The following is a 23,298-nucleotide window of genomic DNA, read 5'->3' as shown; positions in this document are numbered from 1 at the left end:
AGAGATATCGAATCGCAAATCTATATACTGTGCTTTAAATGTATTTTGTTTAAAATACGCGACGTAATGAAAGATCAACTCGATGGAACCTAGTAAATCTCCAGCTAAATATATAAGCAAGAAATTTATTTTGATAAAAATTTTTTTTTATTTTAAAAAAGTAAAATAATAACATTCTGAATTTTTTGTTTCTAAATATTGGAATAAATTAGAATTAAATTTGTTTTAAGTTAAAGATTTTCTAAAGAATTTAGTTGATTAAAGGTTTAAAGATTAACTTCGGCAATTAGAACTAATACCGCGTCGCTCACAAAATCGTAAAATTAGCTGCGCCGAATATTTCATCTTCGCCCTGAAATGACGAGGGGTGACCATGTGCAATCGATCGGAAATTCTGAAAGATCGGAATTATTGACAGGAAGAGGAGAGACATTCGCGATAAATTTACATTTTATTTCTTACGTTATATTACACTATAGACAGGCTTTTTCGTTCGCGTATGTGTCTATCCTTTGGAAAATGGCAGTAGTGCTCAAACGTACGTAGACCCAAAAAAAGATGGCAGTAAAATTCAGCTAATATGTCGCTCCACGAGTAGCGCTTAACGACTATGACGCCTATATGTTCCGCATGCCAGACATCGCGTTTTGGATCACGTATATTCGTCGAGGGCGCAGGGAAAGGTGAATCGGATTATAATACATCGTACACAGTATGGTACAACTCCCATAGCGTTTAACTTTTGCCTCATTATTAGCGATGATTAGAACTCAAAATGTCCGTAACTCGCTTTCCGATTACGCGAAAGCTAAGCGGTTTGAAAGAAAGTTATGGAAATTTGTTTTGTAAAACTAAATTCTTAATCTAGACAAAAAAATTAGTTTGAAACTGTATTGCTCTCTGCCTTTTTCTTCTATTTTTAAGATATTAATTGCACGTTTTATTTATGAGCGATTAGACTTTATAATTAAATACATTTTTTCAAGTTTCGTTTGTGGAAAAAAATCCAGAGATATAATTAAGCTTTAGTGTGGCATAAAAAAAATTTACAGTGGATACTTGATGTAGCTTAAATTTCGAATGTAAGAATTAAATTATTTAATACCGAAATAAATCGTATTAATCGTAGAATAATTACACTGAAGAAACGTAAGAAGAATATAAAATATCCAAAGAGATTTACAAGTCAACGTAAAGATGGTTCATAATTTAATTTTTTACAAAATTCTTACCAACATTTTTTAAACCATCTTTTTGAGAGCGAGATTCTACAAAGCTGGTCTTGTTACTTAGATGAAAATGATAAGAGAACGAAGAAGATGAAAAATGAAGAAATTTCTTGTCGAACAATGAAAAACTTCCTCGAAATCTTTTACTTTCCAAACGACTGCTATGTCAGCAATAAATTCTCACCCTGATCTTATTTGTATCGGAAATTATCTACGTATAATTCTGCTAACAATAAGTGTTCCGCATAGCTACGTCAATTTTCTCTGTATCATTGTCATTACTATATAATATTAGATATTTGTCATTTGCTCTGCACATTGTTCGCGCAGATTCGGTCCATTTGTTTTCATTCTGCATTAGGACAGTAGGCAAGGATCGCTATAGCGATTCCAGTTAATAGAATTGTAATTTTTACATCCGATTCACACTTCGCGATCGCATTCTTTACGACGAGATGGCCACAATGTTCCGGTTACTAAAATTATACCGGCGAGATCCCTCTTGGAATATTGTTGGCACGCAGTACAGTTCTTTATTTCCGACTTTTGTCTCAGGTATTAGCGATTGTCGCCCCGAAAGCTGTGCCCTCGAATTTCCATCAGGCCCTCGTCGCGAACGTCTTACATTTCCCCATACTGCCGTATAACGAGTAATTTTTGGGTCTTCTCGCATCATATATAATGTTACACAATGACAAAGCACACTGAGACACTGCGCCAATCCAATAGAAAAACAATATCGTCGTTATTGTGCCGTTAGTATTCACAGATCGAAGAGACGTAGGACTACAAGGATAGACTCCCGTTCGTCCTCGCGGCGATTTTTTCAATCTCTCGTCGTTTTTCATTCCCCCTAGAGCTCGCTCGCTAGTAGGTAACGACGTGAAAATTAAAACTTTTCTTCCTTCCTTCGTCGATTACAAGTTTTATTTTGTAAGCGTAGTATTTCGATTTACCTAGCGACTAATCGACCGCGTTAACCGTCACGTAAATCATCTTGCGCGATCGCGGTAAAAAAACAATGACGATCATGAGTGACCGGTGGGTGGAGAGTAAGCTAAACCATCTACCTAGGAAAGAGGTGTAATGTTGTACTTCGAATTATCATAAATGTAAACTATACTATTGCAAAACTTTCGCTTACGGTTATTTGTTGCTCTAGAATCAATTAATTGTCACGCGTTGCTCTTCACTTTATTCTGCGTAATATATATCTAACGCAAGTAAAATCTAAATAGCCGCGAAAGGTTTCGCAAATATGACGGTTTGAATATTACAAAAGATTAAAATCTCGGTCTGCACGAAGATATGAAAATTTAAAATCTTTATAGTTTATATATCGAGATGGTCCCTGCGGGATTTTAAATTGTATATATTATTCCTTTGGCTGCGTATATATGTATATATGTATATATAATTACAAAAACATAAAGTTCCATTTCGCTACAATTAGATTCAAAAATTGATATATCTCAGATTTTATATCGTACTAACAAAATGTGTCCAACAAGTGTGCACGGAAATATAGAATCTATATGATTTAATTTAATAGACGATACACTTAATGGCTATATTAGGGGAGGGCTACTTTCTTCCTTAACGTTTACGGAAATCTTAAGAAATGATATTGAATCGATCGTCATTGGTGTACAAAGTTTAAATTGGAATAACATTAGCAGAGAAGAAGAAAAGCGTTTTGAAGCATCTGTTACTTAGATCAGCGTAGGGCCACCAATAATGCATAGAATATAGGTATTTATACGTGTAATAAGACAACGTATATTAATGGATATACGAGAAAAATTTAGTTGTAATTCTTGCGGGAACGAGAAACATGAATACACGAAAAGTATAATGATTATATACAATTAATGAAAACAATAAATGTGCTAAAATAATAAAAATGCAAGTTGCTGTATTTGCTATTCGATTACAGTCCGCGAAGATTAAATGATATTCACTGACTTCGCAATTTCGCGAGATATATAAATATTTAACAACCAAATATTACAACGTGCTGCGCGATCGCACTTACTCGTTGATATGCTCATGATATATTGCTCTGACTTATAAAATACGCGAAAAATAAATAAATAAATAAATAAATACGTCGTAGAAATAAATAAATAAGTCGTGATTTATGCCTAAGCGTTTTTACGGCTAAGCCCTTGGTACAAAAAACCTAGCATTAATTGAGGAAAGTACGTGACTCGTGTTTGACGGACGGATTCGTGCAAAGGAGAACCAGAATTAGGAATATATCACGTATCACAAGCGAAAATGTCGACCAGTCCAGTCCATCTGCTTCGCCCATTCCTTTCTACGCTAGAGACGCTATAATTGTTTCGGCGATAGATCTTGAAAGAATCGTATCCACATGCGCGTTAAGTCGAAGTGGCCGTTACAACTCCACTCTCGTTTGCACGACGCCGCACAATACTCGCCGTGTTAATATGCCGTCTACTTGCTGCGTAAATACATGCGCCAGTGTCGATCTGCACATGTAAGAAGCGATAGACTCAAAACTCGCAACGTGAAAGCGCTCGCTGCGCGACCGATACTCGCGCGAGGTAATTTTGACCCTTAACTGGAAAGACGACGTCTTTGTGTCGGCGAGCCTGTTCTCACCTAAATTTGAAAGATACTTTAATTGATACCTTAATACGAATTCGTAAATTAAAAATAATCGCGACTCTGAAAGATACAAGTCAAGCGACGGAGTTATTACGACGTATCGTACGTATGGCCGAACCGATCCTTTTCCGCTCGATGTCCATACTTTGCCAGTTAAGGGCAGACAAACGGATTAAAAATGTCTAAAAAGGCTTAAGACGGTCGAGCCTACCGCTTGGCGTGATCTAAGACTAGGACATAAAATTTCGTTTATCTTGAAAAATACTGTACACAAGAATACCTAAGGCGCGCTGACGCTCGTGTTCTTTGCATTTAGACGTGTATCGAAGCTGCGACTACATACGATGGAACCGATACGTTTCCGCCGTAATAAAGAGGAAAAAATGTGCCGGACGATGACAAGACTGGGTAGAGACAGGTGGAATTGATCTTTTCACTCGATAGTATCCATCCTCCTTCGGTAAAAGCGTAAAGTTGCTGCGTTCACCTCTTTAAGAACCGGAAGAAGCCTTTGCTCTTATCTGGCGGCGGTGCCATCAGCATCGGTACTTGATTTTTATGTGTGATGCGAATCTGCGCCAGAGAAATATTTTTAGGCCTTCCAGTCAACTTGCAATTTAATATGAAAACATGAAATAATATACTAATCATGTTCCATAACGTTGCAATGTATATAAACTTAGGAACAGGAATTTATACTAAATAATATTTATATAATCAAGTTTTGCGTAGAACATTTTGATAATAAGTACGAAATTATACGCTTATTAAGACAAAATCTAGGAAACTAGTGAAAAGAATGTTTCTATTTTATTTTTTCTCTGACAAAGGTTCGATAAAATTTTTCTTAAGTGAAGAAAAAATCCCGCTAATGTTTTAAAAATATTTGCCATGATTTGGAATATTTTCTGTTTCAGCTCACCGTACAAGGACCCTGCATCCAGGGTTCGCCGTCGATTTGCATGGGGAATCGTTTGCTCGTGATGATGGTGACGCTGCTACACTGGGCTAGCCTTCTGCCGGAATGTCGGAGTCCGGTCTTCACTTGTCCCATGTGCAAGCAGTTCTCCAGACCGATTACTTCTATCAGATTGTCCCCGATGTCTGCGGACAATGGGTAAGTACTCAATATTATCGAACATTTCTTCTATTTGCGACGTTCTTCTGCGTATGAGACGCAGCAGTATTATTATATCGTTCGCGGAGAACCGATTACTTCGCACTGAACTCACCTTGAATAGCGGCTGTGAGGTCTACGGAATTGAAGCTACTGGTACTGAGCTCTTTGTCAGGTCGCTTTTTTCGCTTGCCAAGGCGGTGCCGCACGTGATGTTCGCCCCAGAGGTTCGAACCCCCGTGAGTGAAAGGAATGTTTAGCAATGCGACTCCTTGCAGAGATGGGCCATGCGCCAAATCCAGAGGCGTACCGTCACACTGCAATCGATGAAATGCACGTAGCGTCACAAATTCCATTGATTCCATTGAACTGATTGATTACGGATTTGACTGTACGTATTCAGGACGATGTTAGAACAGAACCGATTGATTAATTCTTGTCTTTCCGCGTTCGGCATTTGAATCTCGATCGGCTCTACTCGACACTCGACATACTAATCCATTAACTGAATGAAGAGATTACGTATATATTAAGCCATGCTTACAATTATCTCGAGATCTTCGTGGAGATTTTTACAACTGGCAGCGAACTGCTCCGTGGTTGCGTATTCGAAGTACCACAACTTATTTTTCATTCTGCTATTAAACTTTTCGGGATTTTTTTCCCTCTCCATGTGAAACTTCACGCAGATAGCGGCGTCGACGCCCACCGAGAAATAATTGTTAATGATATTATACGGTATACTATCTTGATTCGGTTTCTTCTCGTCCTTTTGATCCACTTCTATTTGCCAGCGGTCCATCATCACTTGCGTTGCCTTTTCTATTTTCTGCGAATCGTTTAGGTCTCATGTAGTGAATTTCCACAGTGCAATTTGTTAAATAATAAAACGTCCGACGTTTTGCTGATGTATAAAAATACGAGAAGAATATATTTTCTCAGATTCTAAGTACACATACGTATATTAGAATGTATATATTATTTGCTTTACCTTAAGCACCTTGTGTACCGCTTCTCCTTCGTAACCACCGCCCCAGCGTAAGCACCTGGCAAGATCATTGCCCGTACCGAGAGGTATAACGCCAACGGCAGGTTGTTTCTCGAATTGCACACGATCTGGATAAAATAGTCGTGAAGGCAATAATTACAACATGCGGTTGTCGTCAAACGTTAAATTATTATATAGTAATCAATTAAAGCGGTATCGAAAAGCAACATCGAAATGATAAACTTATTATGCGTAATCGGTTAACGGGGAGGGGTCTATTAAAATCCAGTCCATTTGCTGGTCTATATGGTCTATATAGTCGATAAACCTATTATCGGATTTAATACGTGCACGACTAACAATTAGCACACAATATTGCAAATTTTATTACAAAGCACCACTTTTACGTGCTGCCATTGCACAATCGTTATTCACTTTACTCCGCGTTCTCTCGACGTGAATTTAATTGAATATGTCAATCGTAATTAAATCGCGATGCATACCCATGGTTTCTAAAACCCAACCGACTGTTCCGTCGCCGCCGCAACAGATCACCCTAAAATTCTCCACGTCCTTAAACATCTGCAGGCCCTGCATGGGCCCGCCGATCGCTAGATTATGGACCTGCCGAGGGTTCAGAATGTATTGAAACTTCCGTAACATTCGCTCCCCTTGCCGGCCGCCCGATTTTGGATTTATGAAAACCAAAAGCGGCTTCGTGTTCTCCCCTGGTGTAATTTGAAAGGACATAGCTGGTTGTTGATTCGACGCAGAACTACCGCAGCTCAGGAAAACACCCTATTAGATTCATTGCATTTATTTGTATGTTACAGAATTATATGGTATTTCGTTACTGTCCCGTTTGAAAGTACAATTTCTCAATTTTAATTTTTATTTTCTTAGCATTTGAAGTTTATACTTTCCTAAATCGATATGCTCGATTAATTTTAATTATGTAAGTTTTATATATTTCATTTACGAACATAATTTTACAATCCAAAGAGCTAAAATTTAATTTTACTGAATAATTAAACATACACATAAGTGATTACATTTCGACATTTCGTATTTGTTTCCTCGCGAGATGGATGTTCAATGATAGGAGATAATTAATTATTGTATTGCACACTTACGGAACTGACCGATGAGCTGTCCTGACAGTGTTTGCTACCACGTTTGCTGTCCCTCGACAATGACCTTTGTCTATCGAGTACAACGGGGCAAATTGCCGTAGGTGGAAGGATGTGTACCGCATGATCGCCGAGCGTACATTCCGCTCGCACTTGTGACGCACATCTATTGTGCAACTGCAATATTTCCGTGAAAATATTTACGTAAATAATTAGGAACATACTCTCACATTATTGCTTTAATGAATAAAACATATACATATAAATTTATTAATACGCGTAATTAAATTTTGTAATTAATCCCAAATTATAATATCTATTTTTGTTTGCATTATTTAATCAGTTACATTAAAGAATTATGTATTAAATAATTTACATTAGGTCCAATCTCTTATTTAATCAATATAAATTATTCATTTTATGATATTTTTGGAGTATTATATATTTTACTATAATCTTTCTCTTTCTCGTAGACCTACGAATATATTTTAGACCACGAATCTGTTTTAGATAATAAATATAATTAATTGCGGCGATATATTACGAGATGTTCACACATATACATGTATTGCGTCGCGCGCGCGTGTCTTGCGTTAGTATCAATTTGGGAAGAATACTCACGGTTAATTGACACCATCTGCAGCGTAAGCCGGTGATGCCATTGTAACTTTTGATCGTCTTTCTGCATTTGGAACATTTTCCGTGGCAATTACCCTCGACCCAATGATGAGCCATTGTTTGGGATGTCTTCTTGCTCTTGACATAAGTGGCTATGCAGGAGGCTGGCGCTCTTTGCACGCACCTCTCGTGCACCGTGTATTTGCAAACTGATCCGAAAAGGAGGACCATGTTAACGATGATTATTCGTATTCGTCGGTTTTGGATAAAACGCACCCGTTCTTAGAGACGTTGGTTACGTTCCTCGCATGGTACCGTTTTTGCAATCGCTACTTTGATCTAACTTGCTCTATCTGACATCGCGAGATGGAGGTAGCAATATCAAGGATTTCTTACTCACAGACGCAACAAAGCCCTTTCTTGCCGAGGCCAACCAACATATTTAGACAGAGATTGCAGTACGCGGGTTTGCTGAAATGTTTTAGCCTCCACAGATGGTTCCCGTCTTCCTTCACGTTGGAATCCAGACCCAGAAGAACCAGCAGGGGTATTGTCGTGAGGCCACCTCTCTTCCATTCTTCCAGCGACACTGTACCATCTGCGTCGTAGTCAATTTCTATCATCATATCTTGCAGAATCTAAAACGAAATTATATTTTCTACGTATTCGTCTCGTATTCCAATTGCCAGCTAGCTTCGAAATTTTCTTTCTATTTCAATTTCTTAGATTTTCTTTAATATTTTCTTCAAATAGAAAAAAACTGCTAATTGAATTGTAACAGAAAGACGATCGTCCAGTCCCCAAAATCCGAGTCTGCTAAAAGCAGGCACTATTCCTACCTACCGGTTTCAGCTCTGACACATCCCAGCCAAGATACTCCGCAACGTTCATCATTTGATTTACGATGCAGTCCATCTCCTGGATACACATGATAATGACATTAGTAACACCGATAAAGAACTGTTGATCGCGTACCGCTTTATTAATCTATTAATCTATCAAATATACCGCATAATATATCAAGATATTGATCGTTCACTCTTTGAAATTTCGCATATATACAGCCGATTTCACAGTCTCCGATTAATGTGATCTTCCGATTAAACTCACTCTGCATCTCTTTCTAACTGTCCCCCTAGAAAGAGACGAAGAGTGAGTTTAATCGGAGGATCAAGTTAATCGGAGACTGTGAAATCGGCCCATATATGTCGAATATATCCTTTTTATATACATATGTATATCGAATTTCATATACGTATGACCCTAATACATTTTTCATTAAAAGCTCGCATCTTCTTCGGCCGTTTATTTACTCTAACTGAATAGATGCGAACGAGTGAGCAGCGTCTCCGCCGCATTTTCATTTCCATCTGCTTTACCCGCGGTTCCGCTATCGGCAACGTGAATATTTATCGTCGTGCCACACAATTTGTACACCGCGATATCAATGATTTATTCAACGTGGAACTCATTATGCGGGCGATCGTCGTTTTCCCGGCATCCTTCTTGCCCGTAATTTCATGTCAACGCATAAATCGCGCCTCCGTTCTATACATATATATATGCATCAATATGCACGCGTATCTCTAACGCCTCGCTGCCGAATAACAAAGTGCATTGAACACCTGACGCCATAAACAATTTCGAATGTAAAAACGCTTATTTTGTCTTTCCGGAAACTATGGCTATCGCGGTATTTTGAAATCAATAAACGCGAAACGAGTTCTCCGCGAAAATTCTACCGGACAAAAGTAGACGCTTCTTAATTATTTAAAATTTAAATGTTGAAAGACTTTTAACTGCATTCTTGGAATAATTAATATAATGATAACGTTTATTAATGCTCCACTATTCGCAGAAAAGATTAAAAAGTATTATCATGTATGACGTTATTGATGACGCACGGTAAGCGCATATAATCAAGCAGTACTGATATAAAATGGACTGTTTTCACGTATAATAATAATAATAATAATGCATTAGCTAACTGATACTGCTTTCCGGGCTTTCAATTGCAAAGAGGTCAATGATGCGCGTCACCGAAGCACCGGAAATTACACTCGTTCTATGTAATTCACGTTGTAACGGATCGCACGGGGGTACATGTCAATTGACGTGCCTGTTATGGGTGCGGCGAACAGTATATGGAACAAACGTATTTATCCCTTCTATTATTATCAGCCGGAGCTATTCTATACCGCCGTTGTTACTTAAGCAGCAAAGGTCAATCTATTTTCGTTGAGAAAAAGTCAGTTTCGCCGGCGTAAATTAGAATTAGAATTATTTTTCAGCTAATTGTAAGCGACGGTACTTTTTGTCGCGTTTTCACTTAGCTGTTGCTCGTGTGATTATTTCAACATCGCGCACATGACACGGCATTTATTTGGTTCCCATCTTATTTACATATAGAAATGCATTGTCTCTCTAAATCTGAATCAGTGACTATTCACTGATTCAGCAGTACTATTCACTGATTCAGATTTAGAGAGTAATCGTAAATGTAGTCATAATATACACATATGACCATATGTGATAATGATAATTAACGACATTTACGCGCGCCTATTACAAACGACATTGTAAGACACAAATCTCGCACGTGTCGCTGCTTGCGTGATTATCCGCGTTAACTGACGATGTGATGATTCTTTACTCACGTTCGTATCAAGAACGCCGTTCCCATCCGTATCGTACAGCCGGAACATGACTGAAAAAAAGATTATCGAGTTAACGCAAACCGAAATTGCCGCGCAACAAGTTGCAGCTGCACTACAAGTCCAGACGGAATGGACTTGTAACAACTGTAGCAGAAAATCGAGAATGACTGTCGGCCGACACGCGAGTTCCCTCGTAAATTCTATACCTCTGTCATTATTCTCGTTCCTTTTTTTTTCTTATATGCGTTGCCTCAATTTCTCGCCGAGGACAAAATATTCGATTAATTAAAATAATTGCATTCTTCCAAAATTTCGAATCACACAGATCAAAGAACGTATTTACATAGAAAAGATTCGGTTTCTTCAACTCTCTCGTTATTTTAACATTTTTCAATATATCCTAAACGACATCTCTCATTATCTTTTTATCTTTTTGCGGAAATACCTTTAAATCTTTTTCAAAGGAGGCACGCATGTGAAAAAATTTAATAAACTCTACGCCGAAAAGCAAGCGTGTAATTTTGGGGGAAGATTAGTCTGAAGGCCTTCAGCCTGGAGATATTCACGACTATATACATATATGTATATTGTATGTACAATATATGTATATACTCCGCGAAACAATTTTTCACTATTTAATGTGCGCACGCACGTGAAATATCGCTCTGATAACGTTCTCCTAAAAACGAACGGGATGCCGTCGTGATTTATGCGCGGGCATGTTTTTTGATTATACAGGAAACAACCGTGTAATCGTTATAGCATCATTCCTGCTACAAAAAACAACGCCGTTGGGTCTGTTTCAAAGCATCGTCGATCATCCGCTAACGAATTATTCGGCATGAAAGCTGACGGGAGTTTCGCCAATTCCGAGAGATAATTGTTGTTTTGTGGCAATTACTTACATTCCAGTTTATCCTCTGGTCTGCCGGCTTCCAAGAGGGAGAGATAACAAACGATGTCTTTGAGGCTGACTTTAACGGACTGGACATCTATTGTGCTTTGCTTTCTGACAAGATGCCTCATCTCTGGAAAACAGAAATTTATTTTCAATTTGATCTCATATTAAATAACCCGCAATTAGTGTCCGATAAATGTGATTAATGCAATATTATTTATGAAATGACTCGGTTTTATACAATCATAACTCATAATTTTATAAATAAATATTTTAGATTGCATTATTTTAATATATATACATTAAATATCAGATAATTATATTTGTGTTAATAACAGTATTAATTTACAGCGAAATCCTAATTGTATTTTTCAAATATTAACGACACGATCTCAAACCGCAGAAATTATCATAACTGCCGTTTTCGTTCCAAAGCAGTTAAACTGATTTTTCACCGGGATTTTCCTTGACGTCGTATTTCGTGGAAAAGTCGCTGCTAAAGTATCTGGATGTCGGGCAAAAGTGAGAATCGCAAGACTTACAATATGATGGATCTGTCCCATATTTCGTGGAAATATCACGATGCATTCGGCCGTTAAAGTGAACGGAAAATTCGACGATGCGATTTCGGCAGGACGATCGAGCCGTATTTTTAGATAAACGTACATACGCGGACTTGATTAATTGTGTCTAAAAGTCTAAAGGACCTGTTGCTTCGACCGAGACAGCGCGATTGTCAATATGTATAAACGATGAATTGGATTTGTCATAATAAATTGTTAGAATTTAGCAACGGCTCGAGACAGGTCGACGACGTCTAGCCCGTATTTCTGGCTCGCCTATTTATATCCGAACCGCCGTGTACTTCTGCATGAATCAACGCGGCTCTATACATCGATTGGATTGCCGTTGATAAAATTTATTCTTGCTGTCACGATTTCGAAATTCGAATTGCCGGTAGACTGAAATTAATATCGACGAATTCGAATTGAAAAAAAAAAACACGCGAAAGCGATCTCTTGCTGCGCGATGAAATGGAAAAGTAACAATAGAAGGTTGATAGAAAGTATATTCTGCGTTTCCACCATATGAAGAAATACACTCATTGATATCACACCGCTTTTGAAACCCTAATTGTTATAATATTGATTCGATAATAATTAATTTAACATTAGTTTCATCGTTGAAATACAATTTATTAGAGATCCGTATTATCTATATAAAGGCACATATATAATCTTGTCTTAAAAGATTTATAACTCCGAATACGTTCCATGAATATATAATTATGTATTTTCCATTAATAGAAGAATTAGCATACGATCTTCTCCCTCCGATAATTCGATTTCTCTGCTCTTATTTTTGGACGATATCGCGCGTCTCGCAAGAATAATTTTGCATGACGATGAATAAGTTAAAAATAAATTTTCGCACGAGACGATGCGTCGCGCCAACACATGCAGTCACGCGCTTTATCCACGCGGGATCGTATACTTTTTTTTTTACGCTCGGACAATCCAATTTATTCCACTTGGAATAAATTTTCACTTGAAAATCGCGAAAAAACGTTGGTAACGACACTTGAAAAAAAAAAAATCGTTCGGTAACGAGAACGGTGACGTTCTGATCGATTGCGTACATGACGATTAATCATCGTGACATTCGGTGTTGCTGAAGCTTTGAATAAATCTACTAAATTATTTTTTATTGCCTAGTAACATTCATATTAGCTGTACTTCGAGCAGTCCGAATACTTTTTCCTCGCATTATTTTTTTCTCTCAACGTGGACAATTTATCAAAGTTTATGGGACGTAATTTCATAACCATACAATAATAGTTACCATTCGGCCTTGCTTCCATTTTAATGAAAATCTATGATAATCATGAGTAATAAGTGACTTCAGTAAATTGAACTAATTATTATTTGCGGGTTGCAGCATGGATTATGTGGTTCAGTTGATTTCACGTAAATGGGTTGACGTATTTGCCACATATCGTGAATTAAAAAAGAATCTGTAAATGTTGATTGTACGTATATACAATCGCAGAAATTTTCTTTCGAGCACTTAGTGATATTCCAGTATTTTACATGTCGAATCTTCGAGGGTTAGAAAACTTCATCTCACCTTCCTTCAGCTTCACTCCCGACACATTTGGTAATTGGACCATTTTCCCACTATTAAGAGCGACGAAAAATGGGAGACTGTTCTTATATACTGAATTATTTAATCCCTTTGTATCGCGACGTTTAACCAGAATCGGATAATGAGACTAATCCGATTGTCGAATAACGCGCTGATATAATATTAACGTGCGATTAATAATTTAGCACTTGTTGCTTCGGCTGCGACTCAAGAGTCACTGAGACGTGGTCCCAGGAACCTGGTATCATTCTCTCGCACACTCGTGACGTCATTTATACCGGATGATACCGGTGGTACAGCTATTTCGGTGACACTGGCATGTGTGCATGCGCTACGCAAACTTGTCTGTATGCCACGCGAATAATTCGAAGCGCGCGCTGTCCCAGTCCCACTCTGTGCTATTCGGGATCGATACGATAGTAGATTAGGAGTTAATTAATTATAAGGAAACACGAAATGACATTAGGTCTGTGCCATCTTTAGCGGCATTTTTTTGTGCTTTCCACATTTGAAATGGCATAAATGTTGGTTCATAGAGAAATATCGGACCGAAAATACAGAATATCGAAACTATTACAGAAATATATATAGAAGATGTAAGTTGGTTTTATAAGATTTTATCACTGGATATTGGTGAAATCGTTGAATTTCATCACTAATGTATTCGAACGAATCGAATTTCTATACACATCGACCGAAGCAATTTTTCCGCTCTCTATTCCTGTCCTCTTCATATGTTTTTCACATGATGTATTTTACGACCCTTTTTATTACGAAGCGTGCACCTGGAGGCGACTATTCATCTTCCGATTCATAAAAGACGAGATCGAGTCTGAGACGCGGCTTAGCTCAGTTCAGCAACAATTTCAAAATGCCTCGAGGGCAGCCTAGCGCTATCGGGACATTCGTCATACACTCTCTATGTATTTTCGGATCATATTTGATGTTTTCCTTGCATTTTTCACGAGCCACGTGTACCGAGAGGCGTGCGCGCGCGCGCGCGCGCGAAAGGCTTTAACTCGGGATTTCATCATCTCCGACGATGTATCCCGACGCGGAAGAGCACGTGTTTCTCGAAAAGACGATAAGATCAGACCCGTTCTTCAAACAGACCTGGAAATAGAACCGGACCGAGTTTTCTCAATCGCGTATACAGTCCCCGGTACGTCATGACATTTCGTGAAGATCAACCCGTCTCTCGTTTCTCGGCGTACGCGGATTGTCGTGTAAAACCAGAATTTAAGACAGCGATATCCATTTCCTGTATCTCCGGTAAGGCGCGCGCAAAGTTTACGGGCGCGATCGATGGCACGATCGCCGCAGACGTGAATAAATATTTCCCTTAAAATCCATAATGTAAGCATGATTATTTCCGTCACTTACCGGCGCGTCTTCATTTAGAGCAGACATAAACACACCGTGTGTTGACGTCTCGCCCGTGTAATTTGAATCGATTACTTTTTAACGTGTCACGCGCGTTGGAAAATTGACGGAACTAATCTCTCCTTGATCTTGGGCCTTCTCGACCAACGAAGCTATTGAGTTTCACGTGGAGAGCTTTAATCAGATTAATCATCGAACGATAACTTTTTCTATCAGCGATATGAATATTTCTAGTGATAGAATCACTTAGATATGTATCGAGTGAAGTATGAGATGTGTTTTGCGTGGATAAAAATAACGCGAAACGTCATGACAAAACTCGCGGAAGCGACATAATGAAGCAAAGAGATGGTTGCGTCGATATCGTAAAAGCGATATAAAGGGCGGTATATATCCGCACGGTATTGCGGTCGCTATTTTTTTCGATTACGCTGACTGTCGCTCCGATGTGGTGAAGTACACTTCTGAAAGAGATGTCACGTCCCTTCGAGCCGTAATTCATCACAGCATTTACGATCTCAGGTTTTGTTTGGGAGAGAGAGAAAGAGAGAGAGAGAGGGGGGGTGGGGCAGAGAGTAACGCGCCACTGTAAGATCGATGGCGACTGAAATGGACCCTTTGTCATACCGCTACGGCGCGATCTCTCCAACAAAAATGAATTCTGCGTCGTGTACCGAATTTCACGGATACGCGAGCTCACGTACACCGGAAGAGAAATCTTTTGAGCGGCACGATCTAGCATCCTTTAATCCCGCATAATCCCCACGTGAAGCCGTACACAGCTGCTCGAGGAACTTTAATGTAGGATGTGCCTCGAGAAGGAGCTCTCGATCACGAAGAACCGATTCTTTATCGAGAGCTTCTATGAGCGTAAGCTTCAAGTATCTGGACTGAAAAGAGATGAGAGAGCAGGTGGAGATTATATATCCAAGGAATATAGAAAACGGAGGCTTGTCAAAAGGAATCGCGCGCGCGCGTGTATTGAAATTAGTTAATTTAGTGAGGAATATAATTTTCCGAGTTGATGAAGGCAGGATGGATGAAAAATATAGCGGAAAGATTAACGCTACGACCGGGAAAGAGCGTACAAATCCGAGCGGAAATCTATATCCTGCAATAATCTCTGGTGAAATACAGGATTTCGTGTTTGCGAACAGTATTGCGCTCAATGTACCGTATGTATTGGATTCAGGCGATTGCCCCTACCTTCCAATTTCCCGTTGTTGACAAGGAGGGAATTGTTCGACTTCCTGGATGAATTACGCGACATTTGGCTTTGACTTGGACTGCTGTCCGTGCTCTTCTTCTCTAGCACGTCGTGACAGCTGTACGACGTATGGGTGACCGTTAACATCGGATGCACGCTTCCTGAATCGTCCATGTGGTTGCGTGAAACACAAGAAAAACAAACAACATGATCGATTGGCTCTGCAAGTTGATTTTGCTTTTCTATGCGAAACGCGCGGCGCCTTGAAAGATTCATTGGCTAAATATTCATTACCCGATAGTCAGAACATCTAATGTTCTTGGGGGGGCTATATTTCGTGTCTTCTGAGAAACACATCTGTTTACACAGGGTGTCCCAGATCTCCCGCATTTTATTTCCAATAAGGACAGAGGACAGATTGTGCAAGGGTTACTCTATTTTTGAGCAAAAATGAGTAAAACATTTTTTCCCATCTTGTTCCGTCTTTTCCTGATAAATACAATCGTCTACAATGTTATATTTAGGAATTAAAAATATACGCACGAGATATTTTACCATGTATGTTTTCATAATGTCTCTATAAATCAACTCGTTAAAGAATCATGAGTCGATATTTACAGTTAGAGCTAATTTATTTTAACGAACGATGCCGTCAGCGCTTAAAAGAGCCTTTATTCGAAGGCTCCTTTGGATCGGATCGATTGTTATTCGTCCGCCATTTCGAATCAAACAATAGCATTCACCGATATGTGATGCAGGGTAAAAAAATTCCAACCATCGGAATTGTCATTTCCCTTTTGCCTGCTGCTGACCTATTTTGTCCAATCGCAAGAGTATTCGTTTACCGTAAAAATACAGCCTCAGAAACGGAAGGCTCGAACGCAGCGAGCATAAATCGGGAAGAAAAATATTCGCATTAAAATAGTATTGATATAGAGACCATTTTGTATTGGTTAGTTCGTCGACAAGCGCATCGTTACGATATATTTATGTATCGTTACAATACTTACAATTTGGGTCATAAAAAAATACGGTTTATAGGAATAAAATGATATTAAATATTAATTTAATTTTTGTCAAGATTACAGGAAGATTTTTGAAAGTAGATCACATCCTAGTAAAATATATAGCAGAATGATAGCTTATTTTTCCACGTAACCCTTTAAAAAGATGCGAAGAGTTTACGTTGTATACCTATATTTCACATTAACGGATATAATGAACTAATAATTTAACTATCACGAGGTAATGAGCTGTCGGTAAACTAATTGCGGAGTATACTTTACCCGTTCGCGTCCTCGAGGCTTCGCTTTCCGTTCTGTGATGGCCCAGCGCCTGCAATTTTTCCGTAATTCCGTGAATTTTGTCGGCCAGCGAGGATCCAACATGACTCTCCGTGGAAGTTCCGCCTGGTACGCCGGTGCTATTAACGTTACTGCTGGAAGTCGTGTGCGATGTAATTGCGGCGCAGGCGGTTGTCGAGGTTAGCACGGCCATCTCCTGGGAGCCAACAAACGCGGATAATACGCGGGCTTTTAATTCCCGGCGCGAGCATCTCGTTTACGAGTATCTCTTATTGTCGTTTTTTATGCCGCAAGCGCGCTCGCACGACGCGACACGCTTTTCTGTCCCCAACGTGATACTATTGCGAATACAATACGCGTCTTGGGTCGGTGTAATACTACTTCGTGGTGCGTCTTTTTTTTTCTTTTTCCTCTTTTCTTTGCGGCCAATTTGCGCTCACGGCTATCTACTCGCAGCGACAGCAATATCAGGAACCTTTATTAATTTGAACATGCGATGATACGTACTTTGAAGGCTTTGCCGTCCACTCCGCGCGAGCCCTTCTTGACGAATGAAAGGAATAGATGTCGGCATAATTCATCCGGTGTATCGATCTCCAGATACGAATTCAGGAATTTGCGGAAACCCTCGTAATCGATGTCCTGAAACAGCCGAAAAGAAAACGCTATTTACTGAATGTCTTTACAAAATAGGAATTTTAACAACAGATTAAAGTAATAGTTTAATTTCTATGAAGTGTTATCTTGACTCTTGTCTATTTTGATGATATATATATTATCACTGAGATTTATGATTAAAGCAAAACTTGATATATTTTTAATTGTGCATATATTGTATATATATTTAAGGACGTTCTCCGGTCCTTATACTAGAGAAAATCGATTTTCTTAGGATTTTCTTGAAACTGTGAATATACGTTAATTTAGGTGTGCTTTATGCGTGGTATAAATTTCAGTACCTCTTCCGGTATAAAAAATAAAGATACTGAGCCTCAAAGTTTCAAAAAAAAATTTAATTTTAATTTTTTTTTAGTTTTGGCATTTTTTCCTTATAGAACTCGACGAGAGGAGCAACTTTGGTCCTCTTGGCCAACCTCGTATCTCTTACCGTTTGGCCTGGAAAACCTTTTCATTAGTAAAAGTTGAAACTTTGAGGCTCAGTATCTTTATTTTTTATACCGGAAGAGGTACTGAAATTTATACCACGCATAAAGCACACCTAAATTAACGTATATTCACAGTTTCAAGAAAATCCTAAGAAAATCGATTTTCTCTAGTATAAGGACCGGAGAACGTCCTTAAGCTACTATAGTAATAACTTAAAGTAGGCGGATCAAAAATTAAACGAGTTGAATTGATCGAATTTCTAAATCGTGTTTTTTTTTTACAATCGATAGTTACAGTTAAAAGTATTTCCGTCACGATTACCACAAAAAAAAGTCGTCGTTAATTAATCCGATATACGTAAGCCTCTGCTTCTCGCATTCATTTCGATTCTATTCGATCCAAATGAATTTCATTCGACGGAAGATTAAAGCCCAACGAAACGTGACGCTTCTGCCGATACAATGGATCCCGCAAGGTGCACATTTCGCAAATTGACTGATTACAATTACACCCGGCGACGCGTGTTTGGATTCCGCACGTTCTGGATCGATAGTATTTAATGCAATTAACTATGCTCCGTTGATTGCTATTCACGGAATTCGTTTCACGGAAACTGCGCGCGCTTAGGCCATGTCTTCCGAAAGAGAAGTCTTTCCACGAAACTATATCCCAAGTTTTCAAATGGCACTAACGTTCCCCAAATGCATTCGTCGAAACGGAAAGCTGCATACAATTGCAATGCTGCGTACTGCTGCTGCTATAGCAATTATTAAAAGAATGAAATTGAATCTTTAACAAAAATAAAATGTTTTAGAAAGTTCATAGCTGAGGTTAAATAATAATGAAACGATTGAATGAATTACTTTATATAAAATGATTATTGAGTATCTCTTTTGAGAATATAGTGCGCGTCTCGTGAAAGAAAAGCAATGATAAAATATTGAATTTAAACAACGTCCATTTTACTAAACAAAAAGTCTATCGAATGTATTTATTGGACAGAACGCAAATCAATTATCTTTATCTTTATATAACCATCGCTGTCTATAAAATCGATTGTGATTGAATAAACGTATAACGCAATTGTTCAATGACCCAAAATAATTAAACATGAAGTATGTATAAAAATGCGAATTTACTGTTGACTTTATACTCATTACACACGTGGATCATTATAGATAATGAACTAGTCAGAAAACAAATTTACAAATATTTACAATGTAGTCAGCTGCATATATTCTGTAAATGTGCACAGTGTCAAAGTGAGAACTAAATTGCAGCATAAACAAAGTTACATTGTACCGGAGTCAATAAAATGTCGGTCACCAAATGTCGAAAGTGTACCTAAAATCCACGCAGCCAGTTCATTCACTTTAATTAAAGCAGGAGCCAATTAAGCTGGATGACGTTCGCTCCCCGGGTAGAAAATTAGACAGAAAAGCGGCGAAGTTACGGCGTCGCACAATCGGAGCCGAAGTTTGCGTGCATCTTTGCGTGAACTTTTCTGAGGCTGACTGAAAAAAATGGTCAATTTCGGAGACGCACGGCCTACATTCGCTCGACCGAATCTACATGGATATTGGGTCTATCAACCACGGGCAAGTGCCCCTGGTAGAAATTTATTTGGTGCTGTGCTCCACCTTGTAGAATCCGGTTGGGATAGGAATAGCAGAATGTACGATTCAGTACAGAGGTAGGAAAAAAGGAGATTATTTTTCGGCCTGCGCGACTTAATCAGCAATTTTCCGCTCGCATTAATGATCAACGAGAGTCGCATTGCGTTCGATCTATTATTCATGGTGAATTTTCCAAAATTAACGTTTTTTCTTTCAACAATAGGGAGTTTTTGCAATATCATCTTTCAGATACAGTTACCGTGTCTGAAAGACGGTATTGCAAAAACTCCCTAATAATCCGTTTAAACACGCAAAAATATTAAAATCAAGAATATTTAATGAAACGGCTTGTCAGTGTAAATATATCGGTCAACTTAACTCATGAATCTTAAGTATATGCATATTTCACAGTGTATAATCGCAACTTTTTAGAGTGCTTAATTAAAGTCGAGCCAAAAACCAACAGTCTCGTTGAAGATGAGCTCTGTGAAATGTTAACCTAGTTTCGAGTTTTATTTGAGTAGGTTTGAGAGAACCACTGTGACATTTATCGATACTCCTAGCCAAGGACGCAGGGCGTCGCCTTTTACCTTCTTTTGCTCCGTTAAACCTGCGCTATGAACAATAAAGTCGCAAGCAGAAAGTGGTTGCAAAGGGCGCGGTTCGTGCTAGGTCGTTGTAAAACGAACTTCATCATGAACATCCGGCAGGATAAACAGAATTATGAAATTATATTTTGTTTCCATCTTTTTTCTATCTGGCGAAATAAAAATTCTTGATTCGATACGTTCTTCCTTGCCTCTCTTCGATTAACAAGTTGATGGTAATCGAGAAACTGCGAACCGTTATTATTAGGCCGCTGTTATTATTAAGAACATCTTGCTTCGCGTGATAAGTCATTCTTCCGTTCTAATTTGCAAGATCATTGCAAGTTCTCGCGGTATTGTGTGGTAAATTAAATGGAAATTCTCTTCGACCTTACTTTGAACCTAAGTTTTATAAGTAGACTCGAGTAACTTCGAAAAGACTTCATGTTTCTTGTAGCGAATATAATTCACACCATTATACATATACGCGCAATGGTTCAATCAATAATAGTAAAAATGGCTTTATCTCGTTTGCAATAAAAAGTTTGTAAGCATATCTATTTAATCCTACTTATTTTAATCTATTAAATTTTATTAGATGCATTTACAAAAAATGTAACATATGACAAATGTAACCAATTATATCATATAGATAGAATAATTACGATCTATGTGTTCGTATAATATTTTATAAAATAATAATTGTAATTGTAATTATATTACAATTTTGTTCACTTCTCTTACTGAATATATTCGTTCTATATTATTTCATATTCTGATACAATTTTAAAAGTTCCAGTTAATAGTTCCTTGATAATTCTCTGTAGTTCTTTTCTTTTTTAATGAGGTTTGATATTTTTTTATCGGCGAAAGAAATACGAAAGCAACAGTAGATTTTTGCTTGATCTCTATCGAATTTTCACGTGATTTTCCTACGTCGGCGAAATATCTGGTTTTACTACTGAGCCGTTAACGTGCATGCGTCTGTTGGCCGTAATCCTATTTTGTGCATCAATCCCGTAGCTATAGCGCATGTGGTCGAACGTGTTCTATTATCGACATTCTGCAACTAAAATGATTTAGCTTCAGCAGCCTACGATATATTTCTAACTAACTAGCCCCCTTCATATTTTTATCTTGCGGTTTAACCATATGTGAGCTTGTTACGGGCACTTGATTCGAAATATTCAATCAGTTCAACTACAATTCACGCGCTGCGCATACGTTTCAAGTGGTTCATTTGGAACTTTTGAAACGGAAGCTTTTGAAAATCATAATCCGAAATGAAAGTTAATACTGACGCGCAAATGCAATTCATACGTGCTTTCAGTGATTTAAATAAAGCTACATTTATTTGATACACACCGATAATTCAAATAACATTACTCGCTTAATAAATTCTAAAGCATATTAACATGGTCCGGATACAGAATATAGATCGTGACAGTTTTCAAACATGCTACATTTGATTAAATAGAAATTAAAACTTAATTTTCCAGCGTACAACTTTGATAACTTAAGAATTCTATTATCAAACGTGAGAAATAGATATAACTAATTTTCTCTTCGTAATTATACGATACTTTGATAATATCGATAGTTGCAAGATTTTTAATGACACATGCGCTTTCTTACATAATTGCAAATGTAATTATGTAAGATGATATAATAACAAAAGCATGCAAGTGGTAGAATTTTCATCGATCCTGAAAAAACCACATTATGTGTCGAGGGCGTCGTGGAAAGCATCGCGCGTTTACACGATCGCATAATAAACCGTTTTATGAAATAAAACACATCCGCTAACCGAGGAAATGTTCACATGAATGGCGCAGGAGGTGGCCATTAAGCTCTAGGGACAGAGCCGCTGGGGTGGGGAGGAATCGGAGAGGGCGAAATTCGAAGGGAGAGAAACGAGGTCATCCTGAATGGTCACGTAAGGGAGTGGTGGTGACGTCAGTGCGGCGGTGACGTCACCGTGATGGCGTCATGTAACTCCACTGGAAAAATAGGTCGCAGAGGGTGAGAGCGAGAGAGAGAGAGAGAGAGAAACAGCCCGACGCATTTCCCGTTCGTTCGATTACGGTACTGAGGAAAATGTGTGTTTTCAGTTAAGTGAAAACGTGTCATTTCGAGAATGACACATTTTCTGAGATTTCGGTCCCGGACGACAATCCCTTGAAATTATTTGGAAATCCTCAACGAAAAAAGCAATATAAGTTCTTACTTTCGAGATAATTGTCCTGTCTAATTTATATGATGTAATATTGATTTAGATATTTTTGTATACTTCAACCACATATCGACTCCTTAATGAGAGTAAGTTAATTAATTTTACGTGATAATTTTAACGTGATAATCAATAAAGAGTTGTTAAGATTTTAGTTTGAAGTTTACCGCTATTAAAATATTCGATATTATGACTGTACGAGTAGTAGAAGAGGGAAAATCTCCTCATGAAATTTTCATTACGAGAGAAACTACCCCCGCATTCGTCTGAAAATTAATGATTGACAGAAATGGAGCTTAATATAAAACATGTATCGGTTTATTTATCGGCGTCACGGTAATTTTTCGAATCTATGGCACATCCGCGAAACATCGATCGACTTACATGAATAATTCATAAAACGGCATTTGCGTACACTTTGATCGCGTTTAGCGCACGGCAGTATCGA

At 38.3% G+C, this 23,298-nt stretch overlaps 1 protein-coding gene across 2 annotated transcripts in view; it reads right to left on the bottom strand.

Annotated features, from left to right (window-relative positions):
• Positions 1-432: 432 nt before the first annotated feature.
• Positions 433-23,298, bottom strand: part of LOC139770722 (diacylglycerol kinase 1-like) — an 88,821-nt gene continuing 65,955 nt past the window's right edge. Inside the window, exons 4-18 of one of the 2 annotated variants that reach the window (XM_071702851.1) lie at positions 17,818-17,952; positions 17,293-17,506; positions 16,006-16,167; positions 11,279-11,401; positions 10,374-10,423; positions 8,560-8,634; positions 8,117-8,354; positions 7,720-7,925; positions 7,102-7,275; positions 6,472-6,766; positions 5,972-6,096; positions 5,525-5,809; positions 5,096-5,297; positions 4,786-4,967; positions 433-4,436 (exon numbers count right to left, since the gene is read on the bottom strand). In XM_071702851.1, coding sequence (XP_071558952.1) covers positions 4,347-4,436; positions 4,786-4,967; positions 5,096-5,297; positions 5,525-5,809; positions 5,972-6,096; positions 6,472-6,766; positions 7,102-7,275; positions 7,720-7,925; positions 8,117-8,354; positions 8,560-8,634; positions 10,374-10,423; positions 11,279-11,401; positions 16,006-16,167; positions 17,293-17,506; positions 17,818-17,952 — 2,556 coding nt within the window. In that variant the 3' untranslated portion in view covers positions 433-4,346. The remainder of the gene's footprint in view (positions 4,437-4,785; positions 4,968-5,095; positions 5,298-5,524; positions 5,810-5,971; positions 6,097-6,471; positions 6,767-7,101; positions 7,276-7,719; positions 7,926-8,116; positions 8,355-8,559; positions 8,635-10,373; positions 10,424-11,278; positions 11,402-16,005; positions 16,168-17,292; positions 17,507-17,817; positions 17,953-23,298) is intronic. The other variant, XM_071702852.1, reaches the window with a different exon arrangement.

The sequence above is a fragment of the Temnothorax nylanderi genome, unplaced genomic scaffold (genome assembly GCF_030848795.1).
Source record: "Temnothorax nylanderi isolate EJ_2023f unplaced genomic scaffold, tnyl_v1.0 TNYL_tig0032_pilon, whole genome shotgun sequence".
NCBI lineage: Eukaryota > Metazoa > Arthropoda > Insecta > Hymenoptera > Formicidae > Temnothorax > Temnothorax nylanderi.
The sequence above is the reverse complement of the archived record's forward strand: the minus strand, read 5'-3'. Positions and strand labels throughout refer to the sequence as shown.